The sequence below is a fragment of the Phyllobates terribilis genome, unplaced genomic scaffold (assembly GCF_046119375.1).
Source record: "Phyllobates terribilis strain yellow unplaced genomic scaffold, ASM4611937v1 Scaffold_3__8_contigs__length_932513732, whole genome shotgun sequence".
NCBI classification, from domain to species: domain Eukaryota; kingdom Metazoa; phylum Chordata; class Amphibia; order Anura; family Dendrobatidae; genus Phyllobates; species Phyllobates terribilis.
Window position 1 is genome coordinate 395,056,600 of NW_027362763.1, and position 19,729 is coordinate 395,076,328.

At 44.0% G+C, this 19,729-nt stretch overlaps 1 protein-coding gene across 1 annotated transcript in view; it reads right to left on the bottom strand.

Annotated features, from left to right (window-relative positions):
- The window catches only part of COL9A1 (collagen type IX alpha 1 chain), a 196,829-nt gene extending 188,106 nt beyond the window's left edge, over window positions 1-8,723 (bottom strand). The window contains exons 1-5 of the mRNA XM_073675505.1: window positions 8,650-8,723; window positions 8,329-8,402; window positions 6,674-6,751; window positions 4,854-4,986; window positions 3,531-3,927 (exon numbers count right to left, since the gene is read on the bottom strand). Of these exons, the coding sequence (XP_073531606.1) occupies window positions 3,531-3,927; window positions 4,854-4,986; window positions 6,674-6,751; window positions 8,329-8,402; window positions 8,650-8,663 (696 nt within the window). The 5' untranslated portion in view covers window positions 8,664-8,723. The remainder of the gene's footprint in view (window positions 1-3,530; window positions 3,928-4,853; window positions 4,987-6,673; window positions 6,752-8,328; window positions 8,403-8,649) is intronic.
- Window positions 8,724-19,729: the final 11,006 nt, after the last annotated feature.

The window sequence follows — 19,729 nt, forward strand, 5'->3', positions numbered from 1 at the left end:
CAGGAACGGGTCCCTCGTAAACCCATGTTGCTATTAGGTCATAAGTTTATGTAGCGCCCCGAGGGTTCGGCCGCTACAGGGGTATTGCACCTCAGTCCAGAGGTGTGATATTCCACTCCCGGGTAAGGATGGAGTATGGACCAGGGCTCAGTTAGCTGCATACAGCACACACACCCCATTTCCAAGGGACAGCTCAACGGTGCTCCCACTAGACATAAGTGCAGGCACGACCGACCATGTCCCTGCTGGAGTGGGGAGGGAGGGGTGGAACACCCAGTGCTGTAGGGGCAGATAGGGGGCGGTTCCTGAGCGTAGGTAGGAGCCCATTGGTTGCTGGTCACCTGGGCTCATGGTCAGAGGGAGGTATAAAAGGTGGGCACCATCTTAGATCTAGGTCCGTTCAGCCAGAGGAGAAGACAGGGAGTAGAGGCTCTGTAGGAGCTCTACTCCAGGAGGGCCTAGTGAGAGGCCGAGGAGGAAGTGAAGGGGAGCTGAGATTCTGGCTCATCTCAGCTCCAAGAGAAAGGAACAGAAAGGAACAGAACAGGAAAGAAAGAGAAGGAGAGACAGAGAAACAGAAGGGCTCCGGAACAAGAAGGTGGAAGGGACCCTAAGAACCCACGAGAATCCAGGGTGCAGGGTCAGGCAGATTAAGGGTACCGGATCCCAAGTGGGTGGAGGAGAAACAACCCTCAGCCAAAGACCGGTCGTCGTGATCATCTATTGGTGCGACACCTCATCAAACCTGCTAGGAAGGCACCATATAGGACAGCGGAGGACGGGGCCCACGTTTAACCGCACAAGTCCGCGGCAGCCGGACAAAAGTGGGTCACTGGTGAGGCAGGCCAGAGAAAGGATTAAAGGGGGTCCTGTGCCATGCTCCTGAACTGCCTGGGAGTTGACCGAGCCCCTCACCTGGTGGACGCAGCATGGCTCGGGCGGTCACTGCCGACGGAAGTGACCCGGAACAAACGAACTGTGAGTAAAGACCCTGGACTGTAACTTGTTGTCCGTGTGCTCCTTCGCTCCTCCGGCACTACCGGTACTGGGACTCTCACCACCATCCCTTCCACCAGCCACTACACTGCCCTGGGGCCGCACTCTTCCCGTGGGGAGTCACACTACCCTAGCTGCACACTTCATCAGCCCCAGCGGTCTGCATGCAGCGGCGGTTCCTAATAACCGCAATCCACGGGTGGCGTAGTCGGACATTATCTCAAGTACGTAGCAGACTACCAATGGTCTGACCACCCTGAGCCGCGGGACCGGGCCGCCACTACTACTACCCCCGTCGTTCCCCTATCGCCCGGATCCGCGTGCCCCACGGCCCAGGGGGCGAGTCATTTATTCTTCTTCAGATACCCTGGTATAGCATCTCTTAGGAAACCCTCCAGGATTTTACCCACAGTAGAGGTTAAGATTACTGGCCTGTAATTTCCAAGTTCGTTTTATGTCCCCTTTTTGAATATTGGCACCTCATTTGCTATACGCCAGTCCTGTGGTACAGACCCAGTTATTATGGAATCTCTAAAGATTAAAAATAATGGTCTATCTATGACATTACTTAATTCCAGCAGTACTCGCGGGTGTATCCCATCCAGGCCCGGGGATTTGTCAACTTTAGTGATTTTTAGACGCCGTCTACTACCTGCTGGGTTAAGCAAGTGACACTAAATGGAGAATTTTTGTTATCACTGATCATGTTTTCTGTCATGTGATTTTCTTGTGTAAATACTGTTGAAAAAAAATAATTTAGCATATTGGCTTTTTCCTCATCCTCATCCACCATTTCACCCAGACTATTTTTAAGGGGGCCAACACTATCATTTTTTAGTTTCTTACTATTTATGTAGTTAAAGAATATTTTGGGATTATTTTTACTTTCTCTGGCAATAAGTCTCTCTATCTCAATCTTTGCTGCCTTGATTTGTTTTTTACAGAATTTATTTAATTTTCTGTATTTATTTAATGCCTCATCACTACCTACTTGCTTTAACTTTCTAAATGCTTTCTTTTTGTCACTTATTGCGCCCCTTACAGCTCTATTTAGCCATAGTGGTTTCCTCTTATTTCTTGTATGTTTATTCCCATAGGGTATATATTGTGCACAGGTCCTATTCAGGATGCTAATAAATGTCTCCCATTTGCTTTGTGTAGTTTTATGTCTAAGGATATCGTCCCAGTTTATTGCACTAAGATCATCTCTCAACCGTTGGAAATTTGCTTTCCTGAAGTTTAGTGTCCTTGTAACCCCTCTGTTACACATCTTATTAAAGGATACATGAAAATTTATTATTTTGTGATCACTATTACCCAAGTGACCCCCAACTCGTATATTTAAAATGCACTCTGGCCTGTTGGTTAATATTAGGTCTAGCAGTGCCCCCTTTCATGTTGGGTCCTGAACCAGTTGTGAAAGGTAATTGTCTCTCATAGTTGTCAAAAACCTATTACCTTTGCTGGAACTACAGGTTTCTGTTCCTCAATGTATTTCAGGATAGTTGAAGTCCCCCATAATAATGACTTCTCCTTTAGTCGCTGCTTCATCTATTTGCTTTATGAGGATATTCTCCGCTGCTTCCATTATTTTTGGAGACTTATAACAAACCCCTATCAGTAATTTATTATTTTTCCCCCTCCCCTTATCTCCACCCACAGGGACTCTACATTTTCATTAGATTCACATATATTCTCACGCAAGATGGGTTTTAAGGATGATTTTACATATAAACACACCCCCCCTCGCTTGTTTGTACGGTCATTTCTGAAAAGACAATAGCCCTGTAAATTAACTGCCCAGTCATGGCTCTCATCCAGCCATGTCTCAGATATCCCCACCATGTCATAATTATTTTCCCACAAAATTTATTCTAATTCCTCCATTTTGTTGGTGAGGCTTCTGGCATTATGTATCTCTCTGTACCTCTATTCCTTCTTACTATATTGACTGTTCTAACTCCACCCCCCAATTTCTTTATTTGTGCCCAGGTCACTATCTGCACTATCTTCCCCACCTATAAAATGAATACTCCCCCCCCCAATCCCTAGTTTAAACACTCCTCCACCCTTCTAGACATTTTCTCCCCCAGCACAGCTGCACCCTCCTCATTGAGGTGCAGCCTGTAACTAGCGTAGAACCTGTAGCCAACTGAGAAGTCAGCCCAGTTCTCCAGGAACCCAAATCCCTCCTTCCTACACCAATTTCTGAGCCACTTATTTATCTCCCTAATCTAAGTAGCTAATCTACTTTGGCAACAAAGGATTGGGCATGTTAAAATCCAACATGCCCAACCCTTTTATTACCATAGGGGAAGAAGCAGGACACCCCCAATAACATTTGGCCAAACTAAGCGAAGTTGGCAGGTTCAGTCAACTCCCCTGTAATGTGCTCAAGAGAAGAAAAGAATAAAGCGCAGTACCCGTAAGAAATAATAAGAAGTTAGACTCTTAAAAATTCATAATTACATAGCGTCATATCTGCTGTACAAATAACTAAATTTTATAATTAAACCATAAAAAAGAACACTTACCGGTACAGATATTTCATGGTTGTTCCTCAGTTTCCCTATGATAGTGTAGCCATCCAGGCTAATTTTGCCTCTTGGAACCAGCTTGAATGAATTCACTTTGATGCAATCAATATAAAGTGTGATTTTATCCTTTTGCACACTAAATAAAACTTTGTGAAACTTAGTATCAAACAGGAATGGAAGATGGGCGAAGGTGATAGTGTTCAATCTTCCATCTGCTCCCTTATAAGAGAACTCAAGGTTTTTTTTGGGGCCATTGAAATTGATAGCCGCTTGCTGTTTCCCCTCCGAGTCTACGATTTGCCAGATAGTCCAGTATTTGCTCTTTGTGCTGTCCTTCATCCGGAAAGTAAACATAAAGGAATATTCCTCTGGTAGCCCACCGCCATAGATGTGCCTATAAGTATAATGTAATGGGGAAGAAATTCAGCGCCAGAGGAATCCACAATATACATAAATACTCGCTTCTTTCCTTTTCTTGCAGTAAAACAATACAGACTAAGAGAGTGCTAAAAATTGTGAATTTACTGTTATTAAATAACTTCCTTAAGAATTCAAAGAAATCGTTAACGTGTTTGAGAGCAATTAAACATAAAAGACATCTAGTTTCATAAGAATACAAATCTGCTTAATTGCATTTATTAATTAAATTGTCCAATTCAAATAACTGTCGTTTACGTTAATTTCCCTCTTTGCATTCTTGATGGAAATGCCTTAACAGTCAAGTGCGCAATCAGCAATTGTGCTAATTATCTCATTTTGTGTACCTTCCTATATTGTAATAGTCGCAAGTTCCTAGTTACAAGCATGATTGTGCTGCTAAGCACAACAAAAATAATGATGATCATGATTATTATTGATTTTCTTAACTATTTTGTATTATTATTATTATTATTATATAATTAGGAGGTTTATTTCTATACCATACCTACCCGGTAAAATTCAGCACCACAACCTATGAACAGTGCCTGCACTGTCTCTCTTATGTCACAAGGGGGAGCCAGTTGTCAATATTTTAAAAATGAGTATGTGTAGAAAATAGAAAATAAAAAAAAAACAATGCTGTCTTTGTCATGAATTTAATTTGTTTACTAATTCACTTAAATTGCTTCCACTTGAACATTAAAGTCTTTTACTTGCTTTCCCATATTGTTTGCAATATCCTTTTATCCACAAAATTACTTTTAACGTAATCAAAGTAGTTTGGATAAGCAGGAAACTAATTAAAGTGTGGCCACGGACATTACTTAAACAAAACAAATACTTCCATTATATGTTCAATAATAAAAACAAAACATTGATTTGATGATGGAGGTAACGCACCTGGTCAGAATCCTGAAGTCAACATTTGTTCCCAACTGATAGGCCACTTGGAATGGTGATGTCCCCACCACAGTCTGTATGGCCCCCACTGAAGCAGCTCTGTCTATCTGGAACTTGGAAATCAGATCAAAGCCTATGGTAGGAAATGAGAAATCCATGTTTATTGGGGAAGAGATAAACCACTCTCAGTGAATGAAATAGACGCTAGTCCTCTAAATAGCGTCAAATGTAAATTGTAGTGTGCTCCTGGGCAATGGCAAGTTAACAATGTATACAAGAATTGACATGTCGTGTGTGCGCGTGGGTACGTGTGTTTTGGAAAGATGATATGAATAGTAATATGGCCACAACTGTACTTTTAACAGGCGCTGTCACCAGGGTCGTAACTACAATAGGTGAAGGGGTTATGATAGTACCCAGGCCCTGGAGCCCAAGAGGCCCAAAAGTCCCTTTGGCCTATATCACTGTTCCCCAACAGTCTTCAAGAGCCACCAACAGATCCTAATTTTAGGATTTCCTTAGTATTTCCCAGGTGAGGAAATGATCATCTGTGTCTTAGGAAATCCTGAAAACATGAACGGTTGGTGGCTCTTGAGGACTGGAGTTGGGGAACACTGGCCTATATGAAACGACTAACACTATTAAAGACTTACGATAATTGGGGGTCCTGTTGGAGCTTTTGCATTGGAGCCCATGAGCTTCAAGTTACGCCACTAGTTATCACCCACCTTACCCAAATCCCTGAACTTGTATTGCAGCCATATAAGGGAAAAATGAATACAATCTGTCAACAGGTTTTGTTATGCAATCTGAGAGCAGTATGATGTAAGGTCAGAAAGCCTGATTCCAGTAATGTGTCACTTACCGGGCAGTTTGTTGTTGTTTGAATAAAATCAGTGTTTTATCTGCAAGAGATTATCACTAGAGGACTAGTTGTCTCGTGCCTCCTAGTCCTCCTGCTCTGTGTAACCCCATCCCCACCACTAATTAGCAGCTTTCTGACAAGTCTCAGTGTACACAAAAAGCTGCCAATCAGTGTTGTGGGTGGGGTTACATAAGGCTCACATTCTGAGCACTGCTAGATCTCCAGTAGGGAAAACTGGGATTTTAGCAAAACTGTACCAAGCAGCAATACACTACCGGAGTCAGGGTCTCTGTCTCATGCTGCTCTCAGATAACATAGCAGAAACCTGGTGACAGGTTCCCTTTAAGTGGGTTGATTTGTCTGGTAAAGCTGAATGACAGCTCCAGCATGTGCTTTTCATATCAGCCACATTGCTCATTGCATAGCTTTCCTAAAACATCACCTAAAAAAAATTCTCAACAACTTTTGAGAATATGACAGCTTATAACAATAACTGAGTGTATATTAAAGTGCAAGTGCAATGATAATTAACACATATAAACTGCAAGTCCCATATAACCATGAACAATCATAACCATGTTGTGCCCAAGTGGTACAACAGCTATTAATCCCTAAGGGTGTTTCGCATATACAGCTTCCTCAGGGGTTGTGGTTATAAGTATCCCCATAGATGCTGGTCTAATCAGATTATCTGATCTGATTACTATTTAAACAGAGCAGAAGAAGATATATAGATGTTCAATACCATAGTCATTTCTTAACTTCATGGAAAGTAAATCGATAGGACAAGAAGAATTCATTCTGTCCAGTGCATGTTCCCTTAATGTCATAGCATGCTAGCAAGCTACGAAGTTTGATGGTTAGCAATTTTGCCTATTAACGAACAATAGTGTCATGGAAGGTATATAAATATCTATATATATATATATATATAGATGTCAGAGTCCCTTTTTACCTGGTAAGTCATCCTGTCCTCCATTGATGGGTGGACATTTGTGCTGGACATTGTTGTATTTTAAACTAAATGGGAATCCTAAAGGGAAACACAATGTTAATATGAGGTATAGAGACAGTAAGCGACAATATATATCAGATCATTACACTTTGCTTGCATGTAGTGATATTGTATATTGTACTTGACACTTTACATTGAGTTGCCACTCGCAGCTTTCAATATGAATGAGATACAATAGTCCCAATATGAACATAATCTGGGCAAGAGCAACTGTGTCATTATTGGTTCTCTAGATGCTCTCAGAAAAGAGAAAGCCTCCCTGTTCTTCTGCAATCATACTGTAACCACATCCATTACAGTAATACTGTTAGGTATGGACTGTAAGAGGCGAGGCCCCCCTCCAGTGAGTACCCCCACCACCCCTCATTATTGGAAGGAATGTCTACAGGGGCTGTGGCTTTGCTGCAGGCATGCTGTGGTTTATTGACATTTACACGAAGTAGAGAGGGGAGATCAAATAGACGACCACCTTAACCTAAACACTCAATGGTCTGCTTTTCTGAAAGCATTCGCTGTGAGCAGGAAAAATAAACATTTTTCTTTACAAACGAGTTCAATATGACCCAGAAATATTTTGGAAAATGTTACTCAGGTCTGGTTTGTGAGTACAGGGGTTTGAGATGTGGCCTCTGGGCAGAGCACCCACTTTTACACAGAGGGCTCTTTTTTCACACAGTGGTCCCGTCTGTACAGTTCTTTCCTTTAAACAACATTAGCAGTGCAAAAACACCTTTCAGTCCCAATGTAACATGTACTGTATTCTGCAATTACAGCTATTTGGCTGCAAACCAGCAATATAGGATCAAAGAGCAATTCATGACGATACTATCCTGCCCCACCTTGCAGGTATGGGCTGTAAATAGGAGACTGGTAAAATGGATTGCATTTTATAAAAACAGCAAAATGTTTCAACGATAATATCACTCTAAAAAGCGGATCTGTCACCAGACTTCACGATGCAAAACTGAATCCATTATGAAATAGATCTCAAACCTAATGATGTATTAACATTGACTGGCTGTATAATTCTGGTAAGAAACTGAGCATCCAGCTGAATGCTGTCATAGATACTGCATTGCTGACATTCTGACATGGATTTATAAAGTAAGTACATCAGCATCACTGGGTCTAAAAGATATAAGTACTAATGTATTCAGTTAATATTGGGAAATCTGATGACAGTTCCTCTTTAAAACTATAATATATATTTGTTTACCCAATGTCTGTCTGACATCTTTCTATAGCATATCCTCATATGTTTCTAAATTATCCATTTAATGTATCTATTTACAGTACCTACTGATCTGTCTATTTCTAATTATCTGATATCAATCTAGTTGGCTCGTCTGTGCAATATCTCTCTATCGTGTGTGTGTGTGTAAAATCTGCGAAAAGACAGCACATTATAGAATGGTTGGCCATAATGCAAAAAAACTATCTATCTATCCCATCCACTAATCAGTCAATCAATAATCAGTCAATGAATCAATAAATCCATTATTCCCATTTAATATTAAGTCAAGTTAAATATTTTTAGTCTATCACCTATATATCTATAAGGAAATCATTGGCTATAAATTATTGATAACACTTACTTGTGTAGTGTTCAATTGTACCATATACCAGGGTTCCCAGGAAGCTGAATGTATACAAGGCAAGTGGCAGGTTCCTGTTAAATGAAAGTTTGTTCATCGCATGATAAATACTAGATACATAGTGAAATATATACATAATTATATTCGAAATCTAGAATGTATTGAAGTGTATTTCAAGTTATATAAAAACTGTGTATTCAGAATTACTTAGTGCAACTATTTACAAGTTGTAATAAATGATTATCATTATAGCTATTATTTGCTGTAGTAGCAGTAATTGTACTATTTTACACTGGTTGCTTACAACTTCATTGCACTTACCAGATGCCCTTCATGGTTCCTATTCATTGGCATTAGCTCCCTGCTATCCGTGGGCACTGAGATTTTTCAGAAAGGATCTAATTTATAGGGAGAATAATTCTTTAGCATTCCCAGGCCAATGAGAAACTGTTTGGCTAGCCCTGGACTCCACCTCTGCAGCTATTAGGCTGTGTACAGTGTACAGTTTGTGTAGTATAGGAGGCTCAGCCAGGGGTCTACAGAGTGAGGAGCTGCTCTGAAAGGTGGGCTCAGAATCCCAGGAATATGAGTTGTTCTCTACTTCTACTAACTTGTGACTTTCAAGCGCCTGTGTTCACACTGTCAAATCTGAAACAGAGTGCATCAATGTAATTGTGAAATAGATACTACTACAACTATACATCCAGCACTAAATAATGGCATCCTGTGTTTTAGGATGGTCATGTATTTTACTTCATGAAAAAGTAACAATCAATATGAGATTTTTCCATAAAAACAGAACTGTTCCAAACTTACAATTGCAAATATATATTTAATTATTCTATAACCATGATAAATTTTGGCTAACACCATTCATTTACGCATAACAGAAAGTTTTTAATTGAAGGGGCTGATAGATAAACACAGGATAGGTGACAAATGTATGATTGCTGGGAGTCCAGTTACTGAGAACCCCACTGATTTTGAAAACAGAAGTCCCAAAGTGCCCTGTGTGAGTAAAGCATTAGTGAGCATGTGCGACCTCTGAAGCGTTGGTCACACATACCCACTAATGCTTCAGTCATACAAGGGATGTGTGACCATTGCTCTTATGAACAGTTTCCAGCAGTCACATCCCCAGTAATCATCACCTATCCAGTAGAAAGGTGATATATGTTGTTTATGGGGCAATCATTTGACGTATCAGATATAAAAATTGCTTGGGGTTGACATGATATCAAATGTACTTTTGCATCGTAGTCTCAGATTCCAAAATGCATTTCACAATCTCAAAAACAAATAACCTCAGTTTATTAATCAGCGTGATTAGAGCATTAAATGGCCCACACCAGGACTAGATGAGTGTAGCACCTGCGTCTCTGCACATTCCTTCCCTCCCCAAACTGAGACGCCAACTTACCCACCGCCAGGGGCTGGCTGGCATATTTTAGCCTTGGGGGCAAGCACACAGCAGTGGCCCATGAGTAGCAGCCCATCCTTAACATATTTATTACCAGCTGCATCATAAGCCTATACTCACACGACCGTATTGTGTAAGTGCTGCCCGTGAAAAAAACTGACGGCACTTGGACCAGTTCAGATGAGTGCTTGTAGTGGTCAGACATAGTGCATATTATGCTTATGTATGACCATTTTTAATGCAGATATACCTTTTTAGAGATGTAGTAAAGTCAGGTACGCTGTACTTTTCTACACTCCTAAAAAAACATATCAGCAGAGTAAAGGTGGTCACACATAAGCCCAGGTCAGCTAGATAGAGACCTATGAATTATTATTTTGTGTATGTTTTCCTACATACTTGATCAATCAAATCATCATTATAAACTACCACTCCACATGATAGTATATGATGTACCAATGAATAATTATCCTGTGTGCACCATCTGATGTCTGTGCGCACAGTGAACATAGTATACCACATACCGTACAATATATATTTGAGAATATACAGTATGACTGGCATATAGAGACTAGCAATTTGTAGGACCGTGGTCCAGTGGTCAGATGAATATTCAGTGGCTGCTGAACAGGAGCCACCACATAGTCTCCTTTTTACAGTATGAGCCCGCACATAACCTTCCATATACAGTACAGTGTGAGCCCTCACATAGCCTCCTATATACAATGTGAGCCCTCACATAGTCTCCTATATACAATGTGAGCCCCCACATAGCCTCCTATATACAATATGAGCTCTCACATAGCCTCCTATATACAATGTGAGCCTTCACATAGCCTCCTATATACAATGTGAGCCCTCATATAGCCTTCTATATACAGTATGAGCTCTCACATAGTCTCCTATATACAGTGTGGGGACCCACACAGCCTCCTATATACAGTATGAGCCCCCACATAGCCTTCCATATACAGTACAGTGTGAGCCTCACATAGCCTCCTATATACAATGTGAGCCCTCACATAGCCTCCTATATAGAGTATGAGCCCCCCACATAGCCTTCTATATACAGTGTGGGGACACACATAACCTCCTATATACAGTATCAGCCCCCACACAGCCTCCTATATACTGCGTGAGGACCCACACAGTCTTTTATATACAGTGTGAGGACTCACATAGCCTCCTACATACAGTATGAGTCCCCACTCAGCCTCCTATACAGTGTGAGAACCTACATAGCCTCCTTTATACAGTGTGAGAACCCACATAGCCAGCTATATACAGTGTGAGGACCCACATAGCCTCCTATATACAGTGTGAGGACCCACATAGCCTCCTATACACAGTATGGTCCCCCACACAACCTCCTATATACAGTGAGCCCCCAAAGAGCCTCCTAAATACAGTGTGAGGACCCACATTGCCTCCTAAATACAATGTCAGGACCCACATAACCTCCTATATACAGTGTGAGCCCCCACACAGCCTCCTATACACAGTGTGGTGATCCACATAACCTCCTATATAAAGTATAAGTCCTCCCATAGCCCCCTATATGCAGGCACACATCCCATACACATATGAAAGAAAAAAAACAACACATACAAACCTCGCTCTCTTTCCCCCAGCACTCTGCTCCGGTTTCCGGTGCACTGACTCTCCACACAGCAGATGTGATGTAGTGATGTCATCACGTCTGCTATCTCAATCGCACACGCTGATTGGTGGAAGTAGGAGCTGGTGGTTCCATCCTGCACCAATGTATTCACCACAGTCTACATCTAGGGGATGCAGATAGCGGTGATATCGGGATAGCAGAGGGTATGGTGTGGCCCGTGGGCCACAGTTTTCAGCCCTTCGGCTGTCTCGGTCCATGAGCTGGACTTTGTAGTTACAGCAGAGGTGTATCTAGGTTTTATGGCACCCGGAGCAAGAGTTCAGTTTGGCACCCCCCCCCTACCTTCCCAGCACATATGAGATTTTCTTAGTCATGTGTCGACAAGCTGCTCTCCCTTATTCTCTCTATGTTCAGTGAAAAACTGAGAGGAGCTGGAAGAGAAGCTTGTTGTGACGTGACCGTAAGTATGAATGAAGTAGCCATGTGATGACTCCTGATAGTGAGTATATCATCTCCTGTTAGGATTGGCTACAAGGCTTAATTTTACAACTAAAGTGCTTGTCCAAGTTTGAGATGAAAGTCTAGAGTCACTCTAGTTGACTGCAGGCTTCTGAATTCTCACAGCACATGAACTGCACACTTTTAGGATTCTCCCTTGCACAAGTATGTGATTTGTACACTTTTGACCACATTCCAACAAGACGTGTCCGGCCCCGCTCAATTCATTTTGATTGAGTGAGGCTACACATGTCTAATCAGCATGTGACCGCATGCAAATCGCCGGCACAAGAGAATCTTGATAGTATGCCGTGTGCACTGTGAGAAGTCAGAAGTCTGCAGTCACAAATCATGACTGCAGACTTATCACAAACTTGAACAACCCCTTTAATGCTCCTAACATATATAAAAAATATGAGAATTAGTCAGTATCACAAAAAACGCTTAAATCCAGGTACCTGATATACTATGACGCTGTCTCTGGAGTCGTTTCTTTTTCTTATTCATTTTGTCCAGACTCCATGATGATTTTTTCCATTCACAGCTCGTCTCTGCAGACTTTCATCTTCACCGGTCTTCTGCAGCACATCCCCACACGATGCCCTAAAAGATGGCAGGGTCATTATAATGCTGCTGAATAAAAATATCTGTCCCACGCTGAGCCCCTGAATAAATAATTGCACCTCACTTTATTCCCTGCACAAAATATGACCCCCACACGGTCCCTCTTATGGTACATGCTCTCCACACTGTCCTCTCCTTACAATACTGGGCCTCCTCTTCACACTGTCCTCTCACACTATGTCCCCCCTTTAGGGCCCAGTCTCTATTCTGTGCCACCTCATTACACTCCCCCTCCTTGGCTTACTATCCCTTCCTGACTGTGCCCTTACACTGTCCCCCCCATGCTACTCCTGCACACACACTAATTAGTCTTTATTCTGTGCTCACTCACAGTTTTCTCCCCCCCCATACGGTCTCCTCACACTATTCACCTCAATAGTCTCTTCATAGGTTTCTGCCTCCCACTTTCCCTACTGCCTCCTCACACATCCCCCCATGTCACCCCTTGCTTCTCATATTGTGTCTTCAAATTTCTCCTGCTCCCCATATTGTGTCTGCACCAATCTCTCCCTTGCTCCCTTGTACTCTCAAATCATCCCCATCCCGTTACACTAAATATCACACACACACAGTAAATACCCCCCTCCCACACACACACACAATAAATACCACCACTCCCCCCCACACACACAGTAAATACCCCCTCACCCTCCCACTCACAGTAAATACCCCCCACCCTCCTACACAGTAAATACCCCCCTCCCACACAGACAGTAAGTACCCCCTCCCACACACACAGTAAATACCCCACACACACAGTAAATACCCTCCTCCCACATACACAGTAAATACCCCCCTCACACACACAGTAAATATTCCCCTCCCACACACACAGTAAATACTCCCCCATACACACAGTAAATACCCACCCACACACAGTAAATACCCCCCTCCACACGCACAGTAAATACCCCTCTCCCACACACACAGTAAATACCCCCTCCCACACACACAGTAAATACCCCCCTCCCACACACAGTAAATACCCCCCACACACAGTAAATACCCCACACACACAGTAAATACCCCCCTCCCACACACACAGTAAATACACCCCTCCCACACACAGTAAATACCCCCCACACACAGTAAAAAAAAAACCCACACACAGTAAATGCCCCCCTCCCACACACACAGTAAATACCCCCCTCCCACACACACAGTAAATACCTCCCCTCCCACAGACACAGTGAATACCCCCCTCCCACACACAAAAGTAAATATCCCCCTCCCCCTCACACACACATAGTAAATACCCCTCCATGCACAGTAAATTCCCCCTCTCCCACACACACAGTAAATACCACCCTCCCACACACACAGTAAATACCCCCCTTCCCACACACAGTAAATATTCCCTCCCACACACCACTCCAATCGGCCGGTTACTTCTCTTACCCATACCATCTGCTCACTGGCAGCATATCGCGATGGACTTTATCACCGATCTTCCAGTATCATCCGGAAGTACCGTCATCTGGGTATTTGTGGATCACTTCTCTAAGATGGCTAATTTTACTCCGCTGTCTGGCCTCTGGTGTGCTCCTCTGCTTGCTGACAAGTTCATTCAACATATTTTTCGCTTCCATGGGTTACCTCTCCATATTGTCTCCAATAAAGGGGTCCAGTTAACATCTCGCTTCTGGAAGGTTATTTGTAAACTACTGAATGTCACCTTGAACTTCTCTGCAACCTACCATCCGCAGTTCAAAGGCCAGGTAGAGTAGCTTAACCAGATCCTGACCAACTACCTGTGGCACTTTGTCAATGCTCACCACAGTGGTTAGACCGCACTCCTGCCTTGGGCCGAATTCTCATACAACAATCATGTGAGTGAATCCTCAGCTAAATCCTCATTTTTTGTGGTGTACAGTCAATACCCCAAAATCCCGCATCCTGTGTCTGCTACTACCGACATTCCTGCAGCTAAATCTCTCTTAAAGGGCTTCTCTAAGATCTGGGAGGACACCAAGATCTTTTTAATGAAATCTTCCGAATGGATGAAGAGACATGTGGACAAGAGACATTTGGGCCTGCATCTCCTTCACCCTGGGGATAAGTTTTGGCTTTCATCAAAATATGTCTGTCGCAAGCTACCGTCCTATAAATTGGGTCCTCGCTTCATTGGTCCTTTCGAGGTTCTCAAATAGATTAATGCTGTAGCTTACAAACTCAAACTCCCGGCCTCTCTATGAATCCGCAATTCATTTCACGTGTCTCTCATCAAGCCTGTTGTCTTCAGTTCCTTCTACAAGGACCCAGGTACCACTCCTCCTCCTGTCAGCACTGAAGATGTTTTCGAGCTAGAGAATATTCTAGTCACTATAAGGGTAAAAGGAAAAAACATTTTTCTGGTTAATTGGAAGGGGATCGGTCTTGAGGAGAGGTCTTGGAGCTCAGAAAGAGCATCCCTGTAATCAATAAAGTGTATCGTATCGTATCCATGCCCCTCTCCTCCTGGAGTGATTTCTTGCAGGCCTGAAGAAGAGGGGGCAAAAAGGGAGGGTACTGTAGCACCAGCATTTCTGCACGTTCCCTTCCTCCCTCAGAAGAGAAGCCGACTTACTCACCGCCGAGGCCTCCGTCCTGCTCCTCCTGCCGCCTGGGGTCTGCGCAGGCTCTCAGATCCCCGGGCACTGTGCTTAGGGAGCTTGTGCTACTCCCCTCTTAAAGGGACAGCGTGCACCGTCCTAAAGTGTCCCCAGCCAATGGGTGAGAGGCACTTATTATTTATGGCATCTCCACCTGTTGGGAGGTACTTGAGCAATGTTATTAGTCTACACCTTGCACACTTGCTAGTTATCAGGTCCCCAGTTTGTTAGTACCTGCCCATACCCATTTGTTCTTGTCTCGTTCCTGCCTGTGCTTGCTTGTGCCTTTCAGCTATACGTGCTTGCACCTGTCTGTGCCCACCTATGTACCAGCCGTACTTGCCTGCATCTGCCTGTGCCCAACTATATGCCAGCTGCATCTGTCTGCATCAGCCAGTACCTGCTTGTCTACCCGCCATGTCCACCAGCACCTGCCACTCCTGGGTTCCTGCCATGCCTGCCAGTACCAGCTGAACTTTCCCTTCTTGGCTGTTCCAACCTCCTAACCCTTGGGGGTCAGCTGTCATGCATCCAAGGTCAGACTTACTGTAGCACCTAGTCACGCCCCTCCAGACTCTTCTCGGATCACGGCACAGTGGTTCCACCACTCCCGTTACAATGTGACATTTAAAGGAGTTTTCTTGTACTAGGATAGTTCATCAATATCAAATCCTTGGGGTTCGACACCAAGCGACAAGCTGTTATCAGCTTCGGCCACGGTCCGATGTTAACAGAGCAGAACACTGTTGCTTCATCACGCAGTTTACTGACCACTCTGAGGTACTACAGGTCAGATAATATTCAAATAATATGAGCTAATCAGCTGTACCCTGGAGTGTGCACTAAACAGTGTGATAGAGCTGCAATATTCCCCATACCAGCGACAAATTTAGGTTTTTGAGGTCTGGGGACTGTGAGGGTCAATCCAGCACCTCTACTTCATTGTCAATGAACCATTTCTTCGCCAATCTCGACGTATGCTTTGGGTCATTGTCCTGCTGGAACACTATGTCGTCCTTCTCATACCCATAGTACTCGAGTGTACAAAGTAATTTGTCTTGTAGGATACTCACATATAGCTCAGCATTAAGACCATCATCGATCCTGGTCAAGTATCCAACGCCTTTGGCTGTGAAACAACTCCATATCATCAGGTTTCCTTCACCAAACTTGAAAGTTCCATCAATTTCTTCATCCTTTAGCCCCTTTTTCCCTTATTTCTTCCAGACCAATTTGCACCCATCAGAGTCTAGTCAATTGAGTTTTGTCTCAATATTCCAAATCACTCGTTTCCAATCTTCTACTGTTCAGTTTTCATACTTTTTTGCAAACTCGAGTCGATGCTTCTTATGATGATATTGAAGTCGAGGCTTCTTCATTCAAGACTTTTGTAACATGCATTGCACGGTGCTTGTGAATCGGTCGACAGGGGTAGGGGTACTCGGATACCGGGATGGATGTGTGACACCCCAGGGGTCTGGTTGCCACAGTGATAGAGATATTATGTCTGAGAGCAGGTGGGAGGTCCTTTGGTCAGGGATCCTGTGCATGCCACACCTCCTGCCCAGTCTTGGGAGGGGAAGAACTTCCCCTATATAAACCCGGGGCTGAAGCAGGGTTAGCAGTCAAGGAGAGTAGAGACAAGAAACAGCAGAAGCAATACTACTACGAGTCAGGGGCTGGCAGCTGCAGAGCTCGCCCTGACTGAGAAGCTTTCTTACCGGACCCGGCGTCCGAGGCTGTGGGGACTAACTCTTACCCAGCAGCAGAAGCCGACCGGCAGGGGATTTCAGGTCCTCAGGCCCAGAAACCCGAAGGCACGGTCACACGCGTGGGACCAGCACCGCCATTGTGGAGCGGAAGCCATTAGAAGGCCCCGAGTCACCGGCCATACGGGTGAGCACCACACGGTACACTCAGGGACGTGGGCTACTTATATCCGCTTCTAGCAAGGTAGCCAGAAGAGTACAGTCAGTTTGGGAGGCCTACAACTCCGCCTGGCCAGGGGAGATCCCATCTGCTCAAGGACTGACCAGGCCCCGTTCACTAGCAAGTACTCCGGGAGGGTCTATCGTTGTTACCAGTAAAGACCCTGAATTACACCGCACCGTCTCTGAGTGGTTCCTGCTACCCCCATCATCCACATCTGCTGCCCTGAGGCCATACCCCTCCCGTTGGGGGTTATACCATCTACGCTGCACCATCCATCCACCGGCCTCAGCGGACTGTCCTGCAGCGGCAGCTCCATAGCTGCATTCAACGGGTGGCGTAGTCGTCCTGCATCTACCGCTGTTACATCGCCGCTCAGTTTGACTCCCTGGGCACGGACCGGGTCACCGCCACGAGACTACAACCCTCAAGAGATCCGGCTCCGGGTAAGCTCCCGCGTGCGCAACGCAGTGCGACACAGGCCCAGGGGCGCGTCAGATGGGCTCCTTCTGTGGGGATCACGGTTGGTCGGTTCCCAGTTCCGTACCCTGGACCGTCAGTAAAAGGATGGGGGTCAGGATGATGGGAGTATTGTGTCCTGACGCCTCCTGTGGTAACTAGTAAAATCGGTTACCAGCGCTGTGTATGGTTGCTGAGGTGATCGGCTTGTATGAACGCTATAGGCAGTAATGTCAAAGTAGGCACACACACATTAAGTCTTTGTTTCAGTACCTTTCTTTTACTGATGTCCGGTAACAGGTACAGTTCAGGAGGGTAACCAGGTTTTCGGTGCAGGTAAAGATATCCACTCTGGAGATTTGTGAGGCCTCCTCTAACAATATGTGCGTTGTTTGGGATCAGTCCTGCCTTAAGCTGAACCTGCCACCTTGACTTTCTTTGGGGGTCCTTCTCCACAACTGACAATGAGGACCTTTCCTTGGGGCTACCAATTCTCTTTCTGGGCCCCTGGTCCTATACTTGGTCAAGTTTGGCAACTCTTTCCCCTTCTTCTTCAGGGGGAGTAGATCCTCCTGATCTGTCCAGGTTTTCTATGCTATTCCTGAATTAATAGCAATCTCGGACTCCGGTGTCCAGGTGAGCTAAAGGGATAATAATTTTATCTCTTTCTTTCTCCTTCTAGCCTCCATCCCTCTCTCTAGGGTGCTTCACAACTCAGTTCAGTTTCCTAGTTCAGAGCTTAACTGGTCCTCAGCCAACAGCTCTGTCTCTCCCTCCTCCTTCACCCGTCTCTAGACTAACTGCCGCTTTGCTGTCTCCCTGGAAACTGACTCCTCCCCTCAGACCTGGGGTGGAAGGTGTTGTGTGTGCCCAAGTGTACATCTCTCCCTGCACCTATGGATCCTGTGGTAATCCCCCGCTGGGGTGCCACATTTGCATGGATGTCTGTGATCTCACTATTACAGAGCTTACGAATCACCTCCACTACCATGAGCTAATAGACCTCGTTGACGCCAATATTTTGCCTGGACATCCACCTCTTTGCTTTTGAATGGATGGACAGAGTTTATTTTGTATTCTTCCGACTGTCATGGCACTCACATGATGCAGTTTGGCAATTTTTTTCTTCTGTATCTTCAGCTCTTTGAAGGGCTAACCTTATCGCCAACTGTCCTCCTCTTCCGTAGCATGATCAAGTTATCATGTCACCTTATCACGCTGCTGATGTAGCCCTTACCCAGAAGTGCCTGTGGACAGGGCTTCAATTGTACATTTGCTTGAAAAATGCAAGCACAATGGACTGCAGGGAGCTGGCTTTTTCATGCTCTCTGAGCCAACTGTTAGTTTGACGACCGCCTCAGAAACCCGCCAAATTCTACTTATGGGGGGCGGTGAAATGCTATCACCTGGGAGACACCTGGAACCTCTGTATTAGACAGCCTGATTGTGCCCCCCCATGGCTGCGCCCAGGGCAAATGGCCTGCTTGCCCTTCCCCTAGATACACCCCTGCGCTGCATACTGTTTACATCCAGCTGCTGCTAGACCCCCACAAAGATGATATTAATGACCTATCCCAAGGATAGGTCATCAAAATAACCCTGATACTGGAAATTCAACTTTTTAACTTGTTTAGCTTTATTGAAAATATAGTAATTAACATTTTGTATATATAGTGTATTTTTCTTTTTCTATACTATAGATTTTCATTATTGTTCTCTAGGAATATAGTGATTTGTTGCTGCTGATATTTTCATCTTTTGTGGGTTAATAATGTATAGTCTAGACTCTAGATACTAATCTAAATGGAGCAAACTATCGTAACATTCCAACCAAAAGTTATAGCCGAATCCCAGTGTTTCTCTTGCAGTTCCCAAAGATTTGCACACAACATTTTATTATTTCACTATTCACCAGTAGGTCATTTAGGGTAAAAGAATTTTCATATTTGAAGAATTTAAATAGCATGAAAAAGTGTGTGTGCCTTTTGGCTCTGCGTTTTCATTATTAATAGGTGGAAGTGTTCCAAGCTTACCTATTAATATAGAAAATGTGCTATACATGCACTGAGTTATGCAATGAAATGTAGGTTCCAGTATAGGTGTAGTTTACAATTCTCCAGAGAGAAAGATAAAATATTGGTAACAGAGTTTTCTTTTTTAATGCAGTGCGAACTGTTAACGTAGCAGCTGTGATCGATATTAGTCGAAATTAAGGTTCATTCAAAAATTAATTCATATAAATATATAGAAAACAAATGG